General features: G+C 36.7%; 1 protein-coding gene across 1 annotated transcript in view; it reads left to right on the forward strand.

Annotated features, from left to right (window-relative positions):
- Positions 1-11,420, forward strand: part of DOCK2 (dedicator of cytokinesis 2) — a 210,318-nt gene that overhangs the window by 180,500 nt on the left and 18,398 nt on the right. Inside the window, exons 39-43 of the mRNA XM_026858304.1 lie at positions 939-1,028; positions 2,377-2,481; positions 4,572-4,713; positions 6,401-6,482; positions 9,899-9,983. Coding sequence (XP_026714105.1) covers positions 939-1,028; positions 2,377-2,481; positions 4,572-4,713; positions 6,401-6,482; positions 9,899-9,983 — 504 coding nt within the window. The remainder of the gene's footprint in view (positions 1-938; positions 1,029-2,376; positions 2,482-4,571; positions 4,714-6,400; positions 6,483-9,898; positions 9,984-11,420) is intronic.

An 11,420-nucleotide genomic window follows, 5' to 3' on the forward strand; every position in this document is an offset into this window, starting at 1 on the left:
TGAAATAACTACAACATAGCAGTCCCTACCCACTGTATCCGGATAATCAAATCTTCATGATTTCTGATCTATCCGGCATTCAGGTTCTCCTCAGATACAGCAGAGGAGGCTTACAGGCAGCTGAAGGCAGCTATGAGGTCCAGAACTACCTAGCCTAGGAGTACTTGGCACCACATAAAAATGGTCATAATGACTGTGACCATCAGTGTCCATACATCAATAGAGAATCATGCTCAGAAAACCCCTTTGTCTCCTTTATTCAGAATAGATAAGACAACTGACAGAATTTGAGAAATATTCTCAAGAGAGGAAGTTCCAGTCTGCACTTTTGTGCCTATAGCAGATGAGAAAATCTGTCCTATTCTTTCCAATGCAGCTCTGTAATTCCTCATAGTAATTCTTAGAGATTGCTGTTAAATTATGTGGAAAGATATAAGCTGCTACTCTGGGCAAGTGGCAATTTAAGTCTAAACCTTGTAATTGTTTAGCCAACTAGGAGAGCTGTCATATGTAAGCCTAGCTATGACAATGTACTCCTCAGAATTTCTTGTAAAAGAATGTGTTTGGTTTAGAGAGGCAGGTGTCAGTCCCCTCACACACTGCTCCTGCACTTGGGGTATATTCTGGATGTTACACACCTTAGTGATTTACTTCTTTTTAACATGTCTGAAAGTTTAGGTGATTTTTTATTATCTTATTGTAAGAATAAAGTAGGCTTACTTGTTCTTTCCTACAATGAACCATAAAAAACTTTTTTTTTTTACATTAATCTGCTTTTCTAAAGTCTGTGATTGCCTTGGGTCTTCCATTATGAATGTGTAATGAATGACTGCAGTTTAAAGATAGCATGATCAATAAAACTGCAGTTAAACAGTGATGCATTGAAAACTTATTTGTTGGTAAAGAATTTACCTTTTGAATATGTGGTTACATTGCAGATGTGGGAAGAAGCCATATCTTTATGCAAAGAACTTGCAGAGCAGTATGAGAAGGAGGTTTTTGACTATGAACTTCTAAGTCAAAACCTGGTAAGATTACATACAGATCTTCAAATTATTTCAGTCACAGAAATTAGTACTTCTGAGCTATCAAATGATAGCGCTCCTTATAAGCTTATTGTATATAATTGATTTTTAATTCTTTTGTCAAGTTGCTATGTTGTGTTGTAACATTCCAGTGGTAGAGATTTATAAAGAACTGTTTAGTAAAGTTGCACAAACATCTGCTTGCTGAGATATTTTGAAACTTCTGTAGATGAGATAAATGTGTTCTGAGTTAGCACAATTTAAAGGCCACAAAAGAAATATAACAAGTTTTTAAGCACTTTGTGCTGCTTTAGGGTAGAAAAAGCATCTGGATGCATTTTTCCCTGAAATTTTTCCTTAAATTTTAGGGACTCGAATCTTGACAAGCCTAAAGAATTCTGTCCTAATCGGGACTGGGGAAGTAATACATCACAAGGAATTAAAACTAGGTCCAAAGACTAGAAAGAAGATTTTTAAAGGAAGATTAAATAGTCAATTATCTGTTTTCATTAAAATTGAATTAATTTCAAAAGAACCTCCTCCCCCACATACCTACTTTTTTCCAACCCACAAGATTCCACACATGTATGATCTTTAACAAATATTTAAGGCTCATTTAATAGATATCCCTGAATCTTCCACAAAGAAACCATGGGATTCAAGCCACAGTGTTCTTGAACAGTATTGTGTATGAAGAAATCTTTTCCTCCCGATAAATTCTGCTTTTATCATAAACTAAAAGGTAAAGACAATATTTTTGCCAGTTCCATTTAAGTTGCAGTGTTGCATATCTCATAGGTTTAACATGGGAAATAAAAATAATAAACCTAAATGTCAGTTAGTGTTTTATGTAAGACATTGTTATAAACCCTTTTTTTGTTTGTCTTTAGTATGATGCTAGTGCAAAAGTTTGAGTTGATCCATACCTCAGAAAACATTGGAGGCAGGGAGGTTTTCCAAATGTATTATTTCAGTAACGTTATCAGTTAGGTGTTCAAAGTGTAAAGTGCCAAGTACGGCTTCAGTATTCACTTTTTTTTTTTTTTCCCAGTAGTAAATGAAGGGTAAGCCTGATTCTGAAGTCAAATAATTGAAGTTGAAGCTGTACATGTTTATCTATGTGTTATATTGTCATATAAATGTAAAGAATATTTAATGTACCACAGCAGTGTCATGTGCATGCTAACTGATTATTGCTATGTTACCAACTGATATTTGATAGTTCTTGCATATCCAGTGATGTGTAGGACACAGTGTAGTACTACAGTAGAGGTTCAAAAATAAATGGGAAAAAAAAAAAACAAACAACAAACCAACAAACAGAAATAATTGCTGTTGATCTTGCTTTCAGATTCAACAAGCAAAGTTCTATGAAAACATCATGAAAATTCTGAGACCTAAACCAGACTATTTTGCTGTTGGGTATTATGGCCAAGGATTCCCCACATTTCTAAGGGTAAACCTCTTTAAATACTTACTAAACCTCTTTAAATACTTAATCTTTTCATCTATTTTCTTATGCTTCTAAAAATATGAGCGTACTCTATTAATGCAAGTGAGTTGGTGGGGATATTTGCCATGGATTTAGTTTTGCTTGGATACAGGACTGTAGTCAGAATCTGAATCTTTACGTGCAAGATTATGTATGAAATGTTTTCAGATCCATTTAAGTTGATTCCCTTGGTTTGATTGTGGAAACTGAAAGATGTGATATATGAGAGCCAAATGCAGCGATATGATATAATTTGGTATGGGCAGCTCTTATGGTACATATTTCTCAGATGCATCCCCACAGAGATTATTGACAACCATTAGACTGTCATTAACTAACTTGTGTTTAGATTAAAGCTAAAATTCTGTTTCACATGAGCTTGGTATTTTTAGCGGACCACTGACGAGAGCTTCAGATTTATATTGCCTCTCAGCTACAATTGAAATACATCATGAATGTAAACAGCATATTTTTCAGACCAATGCACTCTATAGCCCAATATTTTATTTTCATCAGTGGGAAATAGTAGATAGGTAGGGGAGGGAAGACTAGTTTATAGAGCAGGTGTGTAGTGATATTGGCCTGTTATATATTCCCTACTTACATGATAAACTGCTCCCTGGGTTGGAGGTGACACTTTTGTTTTCTAGCCCTTCACTGATTGTTCTACAATAGATTTGTCCAGCTGCTTTCTGAAATGATGCCCTCCAGAATGTACTGGGGCCTAACGGTACGCAGCTCTGCGTGTTGGAGATTTACTGTTGCCTTTCTGTTGCCATCTGATAATTTCTCTACACTAGTTCTTACAGAGAGGCTGAACAGTTCTTTCATCAGCTTCCTCATGCCACTCATGGCATATTGGTCTCTTATAGTCTTGATTTATTTAAACATTGCTTCCACAGCAGCCATTCCATATGTTTTAACATCCTGGTTTTCTTGCTGTCCATTTTCTAGTTCATGAGATGGTAGGACAAGAAGTGTACATAGTATCTGAAATGTGGATACACTATGATATTTGTTCAGTGTGATAGTCATATTTCTTCTTCTGTTTTCCTCTTCAAGATTGAAGGTCAGATTGATTCTTTGATCTCTAATATGCATTGAGCTGATACTTTCATACCAACTGTCTTGTATTATTCTTTTTCCTGAATGGTAACAGCCAGTTGATACCTTAGGACACTTACAGTAAACTTGAACTGTTTTCATTAAACAGACCTCTACACAGACCATCTACTCTCTGTTTTCTTTACTTTTCTCCATTTTTTATTACCATGTGAGAAATCAAGAATCCAAAGGGTCTGTTTTATCAAGAAACCTGCCAAATTTAGGAAGTCATGCACATCTGGCTTTTACTTTAGTTTTTTGAAAGATCATTGCTTTCTTTTAACCACAGTAGTGCACCTCTTCAGAGCATAAAACTAACATGAATGTTTGATGTTTTCTTGTAAAAAAAAAAAAAAATTCTTACATACTACAATGAATATGGTAGTTTTTCTTACTTGAAAAGCAATGAAAGACCTATCTTTCTGAGTTTTAAAGCCCAAATTTGCCTTGAAAGCATTGGAAAAAGTAGTGAAAAGATATGCTAACATTAAAGGAAGGTTGCACCTTTTGTGTCAGTGTTATAGAAGTGTCCCGTTAAATGAAGCACATTTGGGGTTAGACTGTATTGTAAATGGGACATTTCATAATGCCAAGGAAAAGGAGCCAGCAGAGGAAACATGTTGGTGTTAGAAAGCTGTGAAATCAGAACCCAGAATGTATTTGAAAGCAAACCCTTTTACTTGACAGATGAGAAGAGAAATTTCAGTATTTACCTTCTGATTTTATTCTGTTATACAGGAGCATCATCAGTGATGATGCCGGTTTATCTTCCTTCTGTCTAACAGCATAAAGTATCATCTCTGGAGAGTCAGTTAATTACTGTTCAGAAAACAGTAACACTCGTTCCAAGATTTGGAGACCCTATTTTGTATTTGTACTGATAAACATGCATCTCTAACTTCTGCCTCAGCATCATAAAACCCAAGAAATCAGCTATTTATTCCTTGCAGAACAAAGTATTCATCTATCGTGGGAAGGAGTATGAGAGGAGAGAGGATTTCCAGGCCCAGCTGATGAGTCAGTTCCCCAGTGCAGAGAAGATGAACACCACCTCAGCACCTGGAGAGGAGGTGAAAAACTCACCTGGTCAATGTATCCTTGAATACGTGGATGAGTACAGAGTGAACGTGGGTTGGGGAAGCCTTGTTGTTAGCAAGACTTGGTGTGTGAAACAATAATTTCCTAAAAAGTATGCAAGTTTATTAATGTGGCAGCTCAGTTTACAGTTTTACTTATCTTTGGAACAAAACATAAACCACATACAGAATATGTTTGCTTCTGTTTTTCTCACAGTTTTAAGGAGTTTGTCTCTTTCAGTCTTCATAGAATTATTTAGGTTGGAAAAGACCCTTAAGATGAGTTCAACCATAAACCAAGTCTGCCACTAAACCATGTCCCTAAGTGCCACATCTACACATCTTTTAAATACCTCCAGGGGTGGTGGCTCAACCACTTCCCTGGGCAGGCTATTCCAGTGCTTGATAACCTTTGCAGTGAAGAAAATTCATTCAAGTTCATACATGGTTTACTTTTATTTTCTTCTAATGGCAAAACCAGTGATGAACACTTGAATTGGCCAAGTTTAAAGCAGCAAGTTGGCTATTACTTCACATTTCTAGCTGTTGTGTCTTGATATTAAATTCATGTCTTCCTTGAACTTTGTTCAGAGTGGCACTGCATTTGAGTATCACCTGTATTTCTTGGGAAACATAAATATGCCTTATCACTCTCCTAACAGAAATTTTCCTAGGATAATTAACTCATAAACATCGTTAGCCACCTTTTTGAATGCTCTAAATTATTCTTGTTTAGAAGTACTCTAGCAGTAGCTTGTATGCATTATCATTTTTCTTCCTGTTAAGATTTAAATCATTACTGGATAAGCAGATATGAGATCACCTCATTGTATCAGACTTCTTTTCACATGTTTTTTCTGTATTCATTTTCAATGTAATATTGCAACAGTTCACATGCTCTCTTGAGTCTATTCTGATGAAACCTGCTGGAGGAGAAAAGAAATACTGCTTTCTTTTCATGCTGTTGGGACTGAAGGAGAGAGTATTACAGGCTTGTCTAAACTAGTACATTAAGCTTGGGAGCCAAGCTCTCATAAGTCTGTTTTGTGTCTTAACTAATTTATTTTTTTGAGATCATATGCTTCGGTCCTTTCATAAAGTAGAATTTGCTCAAGTCTACTTGCAACTAACTGAGATGCACTACTTATGCACTTAAGAAAAAGCTACAGAAACTGACTAGAGGGCATGAGTTTCAAATATACAGAAATATTTAAGAATATTATATATTTACTTACAAAAGAAGTATTCAGATTAAAAAGTAACACTTCCATAGAAAAAGGAGATCTCAGGCAAAAGGGTTGCTCAATTACAGATTTCAGAGATGAAATGCTAAACATCAAAACATTATGCATGCCTAAAGCTGAACAGTGGAACTTAACATTAGATGTTGTTGATGTTATTTTTGTAAGTTGGCTGGGCTTTAAAATTCAACAAATGATTCAGTGTGAAATACCGCTACAGATATTCAAGCTTAGCAAATAATAAAAATCTGCAGTTCAGACTTAATATCTATTCACTGATTACTACTGGCAGATTTTTCCTTTTTTGGCCCAGGAAAGTACACAAATGAAACCCCGAACTTCGCAGGTTTTTTAATAAGGAAATGTCTGTCTTATTATTGTTACTTTTTTTAATATTTCCCCAAAGCCTACAGTATTTCATACTGATAATTAACAATATGCCCTTAACTTTCATGATTTCAGATATCCAGTGTTTTACAGTGCAGCCAGTCCTGGAGGAGCAACCTAGATTCAAAAATAAGGCAGTACCTGATCAAATTATAAAGTAAGTGAATTTCTGTAATAGATAATATACTGAAAATCAGTCCATGTTCCTAAATTGACCACCATTATTTTGTCAACTCAATCATTTGCCAATAAATCTTAGAGCTTTTATTTTCTTAGTTTACTGACTTATGTATTCCATAGGAGTTTCACAAAAGAACATCTACCCATTTACCACTTAAGGAATAACATATGGTTACAGGGTGGGGAGGTGAAATCCATGCTTTGGGTCCAAGTTACTGAGTTTTCAATGCAACTTCTTATACGAGTGATGGACAGAGGGTCTTAGAGGTGACTGGCACTATGAGAATCATTGAGTTGAAGGTTCTTGTACAACAGAATCTTGTTTATGATTTATCTTGCAAAGCACAAAACTATTTTGCCAGTTATCAGGACTAGCATAAAGGACACAGCCAGCATAAAGATAAACCAATAACTAAATTGTATTTGATACAAAAGGTTCAGTACATGGGTGGGCGCTGGGGGTACAAACAAGTCAGATTATACATAATTGACATCAATCCCACCGACCCCAACAATGACACCACACGACCAACAATGGGTGGAATAAATGGTGAAATGCAGTCTCCCATAGAAGGGATTGGAGACAAGAGAGTCAACAAGCCAAACACATAAGACCAAGGAAGCCACATAGTGAATCTCTACACAGCCCGTGTTTACAACAGCCAGAGCTGACTGGAGCCCAGTCCCAGGGAGGAGGGAGGTCCTTCCCCAACAGGGAACTCTGCACAGGGCATCCCCCTCACAGACAGACACTGCCCCTGCCTGCAAGGGGTCCCAGCTTTTATCCCTCAGTGGGACACCTGACCTTGGGTTACTTAATGCAGACACCTGGGGCTCCTTTACCCAATGGCTCTGTCTGCCAGGCCGGCACCACCCTGGAGGGAAGCCTGAAGGCAAACTCACCCCCCCTTTGTGAAGGGCTGTGGGAATCACCCAGATGTCGACCTTAATTTGGGGCTGGGGGTTGAAACCCCAGCATTTCAAAAACAAATGGTGGAAAAATTATTTTAATTTGCACATGCTCAAGATTTTATAAAGGAATAAAGGAAATTAATTGTCCAAATTGTTCTGAGGACAGGCTAACAGGCTAGTGTAATGATAGGACGAGTGATAACAGTTTTAAACTGAAAGAGGGCGGATTTAGATTAGATATGAGGAAGAAATTCTTCCCTGTGAGGGTGGGGAGGCCCTGGCACAGGTTTCCCAGAGAAGCTGTGGCTGCCCCCTCCCTGGCAGGGCTCAAGGCCAGGTTGGACAGGGCTGTGAGCAACCTGGGCTGGTGGGAGGTGTCCCTGCCCGTGGCAGGGGGTGGAATCTTCAAGGCCCCTTCCAACCCAAACCATTCTATAATTTACGTGGTTGCAAACATGTTCAGTAAAATTTGTTGCTTATCACTAACACTGAATGAAAAATTTCAAGATAGTATTTGTTAGCTTGTAACTCAAGGACAGCAAAAAGTTCAAGCACCATCAGTTCAGGCAGGCTGTATTTCTCCCTATTCTTGTCATCACTTTGTGAAAGCGCAAGACATGACTGTATTTCCTTAACTGAGGCTGGTTAAAACAGGCATAAGATAAAATTTCTCCAAGTAAACTGAGGCACCTGCATTTATGATGAAAGAGAGGCTTTGCAGTGTCTCCACACCAAAACGAACAAAAACTCAAACTAAACCCTTTAACACTTGTATTATGAGTTTGCAAAAAGAGACTGAATTTAGAAGGCTTCTTTTTATCAGCTGAGATGAGTTTGTTCCGAACTGTTCCACAGCTAGATTCAAACCCCATGTCACCTTTGTCTGCAGCCTCTTCTATAGAATCTTTACTGAAATTGCAATTGATTGAGTAGAAAAATAAGAATCACCTCCCCATATATACCAAAATAAATAAAGCAATAAAGCAGACAGAAACATATCTTGTACTACAAGATTAAAAAAAAAATAAATAAAAATAATGAACTGTGGTCCCAGTTTCAACATGAATTCATTTTAAAATTATTAACTGAAAGACAGCTTATAAATCTGGTCCTGGACTAGATTTCAGTGTAGTGTCAGCCACATTTTGAACTTGTAGTAGTTTTATTTAGTGAAGTGCTCCACATGAAGTACAATCTCTTGTCATATAGGAGACTTTGGTTTGTTTATTTTAAAAAAAATAATCGTTTGCTTATTTAAAAAAATAATTGTTTGTCTCAGCTGCAGAATTCAACCAAACTTTTAAATTCATCTGGTCTCAGAGATTTATTTTTATGGGTATAATTTATTGGGCATTTAATTGATAGTGGCAGTAGTTGACAATGCATTTATTCTGTCAAAGAGCTTCAAAAATATCTGTCCTTTCAGATGGAACTGTATAAAGTGATCTGACTCGATATGGCAGTATTTTCCACTTTCTTTATTGATGAACATAGTCTTATCAGAAATCATCAGTTCCTATGAACTAACATACCAGAAGTTTGCTTAGCTCAGCCGTTTGGGGTGTCCCCATTTGTTCATCTCTCGAGGCTTCCAGAACATAGCTTGGTTTTACTGTAAGATATTTCTGAGATATTTTTTTGCTCTGCAGAATTAGCTTTTACTTAAATGGATTTAAGTTTAATTCATCTTTAAAAAAAAATCTGTGCTATGGACAGCAAAATACTTAGCGAAAACTGTGCAATCTCTGTTCTTTCTAATTAGCCAGTGCTAAAACCCAAGTGGTTATGAATTTAGTGGAAATATATGCTCACAGTGCTTGGGAATGATTCATTAGCTAAATAGAATAGACCATAACATGAATTTTCAATAGATTTCTTTACATTGATGCCTCCCTCTACAAATGTTTGTGTACATTTTCTGACCTATCACAAGAAATTAATGCCTTCAAATGTTTAGTTTGTTGAATAACTATGATTCTGCATTGTGAGCAGAATTGTTAGACATGATTAAACTTACTTGACATGCACTGTGGATGAAAAAACACTTGTATTTCAGTCCAGGGGAATATATCTGCTCTGTGCAGTCAGTTATTTTTAATAAAATATACTCCTTTTGTATGCCATTGTAAACCAGGCAAGCATTGTGCATGCCACAGAAAGAATACAGGAAAGTAAAAATCTTTTCTAGATCTTTTTCTGTAGGTTTTAACATTATTTTGGAAGTTCTGGAATGTCTATATGTGGAAATTACACCCTGTCACAAGCTGAAGCTTAATACTTGTAAAAGTACTGTGTGTTGGCCCTGATTTACAGAAAAAGTAGTTGTCTCCTGAGTTTTTAGTAAAGTGCTTTTTTCCCCTAGCAGTAAATTTGCTTTTAATTAAAAACTCCACTGACTCAAAATGAAAGATTTCACTATGATAACAAGATCCATAAATTCCTGAATTCTATATTTTACAATAGTCTTTTTTAATCTTTCAGTTTTTATAAGTCCAACAATGTGCACCGGTTCAACTATTCAAGACCAGTCAGAAAAGGATCTGTTGACCCTGAAAATGAATTTGCTGTAAGTAAATGATAGACAGGGTGATGGATGCCGTTCTGGTAGCTGTGACGCGCTTGTGATCTAGATCCTTTCTTATTCTTAGATTACTCATTATAGACACCCTAACTTTAGGATCTGGTTCAAAAAAATAAACACAAGATTTCTCTATTTCATCACTACTCCAGTGTACTTAGTGATACCTCACTGTTTCAATTGCAGGTAAACATTATGTTCTTAAGTATGTTCAACACATATGTGTTAAGCAGTATCATTTTCTGGTACAGATTTTCATTATAAAACAATATGACTAGTAAATAAATATCAAATGGTTTGCCTGTTATAGTTTACAACACTTCTGTCAACTTCCAGCTTGGCAAGGAGAGGTGTGTGTTGTCTGCTTTCATCAGTCCTAGAGTATTACCTATGTTATTTTTATTCCCATACATAATGGTGTAATGCTGAGAAATAGTATTTGTTGTTCAAATATTCTAGGAAATCTGCAACACCATAAATTGTTTTTCAGTGCCATGTGTAAAAAAAAAAAAGTCGTAAGTTTCTATATTTTAGTTTTACAGATATATTTTATAATTCATTGTGAAAACTGTACCATATAATCTTTATGGCTGAAGGTGTGCTCTTGGGATGCTTAGAGCATCCCAAGATGGGATGGGAAAAGCCATTTATTTCAACAGTGTACAATTTCATTTATGTGCGTGCTGGCCAGTAGTGTCAACAGTTTCATGGAAGGAGCTTCTTACCTGCTGTTAAATGCTTCAGATGCAAACTCTACCCTGACGTCCCAGCTTTGCACTGTATTACCAAGACTCGTTGATGTACATTGGCTTCCTCTGCAAGCTGGAGAGTTTTGAAACCATTTATGTATATACCTTGAAATGGTTTTGCAAAAATTAAATCGTTAATGTTTTCACTGCTGATGACAATAGAAAAAAGGCATACTTACTTCAGACAGGTGGAAATTGGAATAGTTGCAGTATGTCTTCATTGCATTCATTATGATGGTTCTCAGTTTAGATGAGCTGACATTGGTGAAATAAGGAGCAATAAGGTAAATAAACCAGTGGCATTTTAAAATACCAGCAGCTAGTCTTGCTCAGAAGAGGAAGATGAAGGGGGCAGGCAATTCATTACTGCTTCGTCAAAAATAAAGGCATAACTCCCTCACAGAAGTCCCTCCTATAATTCAGAAGGTAGAATGTGTTTGGTGCTTCAGCACTGTGCAGGAAAATGCAGTGCTATTTATAACTTCTTGGGGCTTTTTCATTGGCATCTGAAATAACTACAACATAGCAGTCCCTACCCACTGTATCCGGATAATCAAATCTTCATGATTTCTGATCTATCCGGCATTCAGGTTCTCCTCAGATACAGCAGAGGAGGCTTACAGGCAGCTGAAGGCAGCTATGAGGTCCAGAACTACCTAGCCTAGGAGTACTTGGC

Source organism: Athene cunicularia (genome assembly GCF_003259725.1).
Source record: "Athene cunicularia isolate RWA chromosome 13 unlocalized genomic scaffold, athCun1 chr13_part1, whole genome shotgun sequence".
NCBI classification, from domain to species: domain Eukaryota; kingdom Metazoa; phylum Chordata; class Aves; order Strigiformes; family Strigidae; genus Athene; species Athene cunicularia.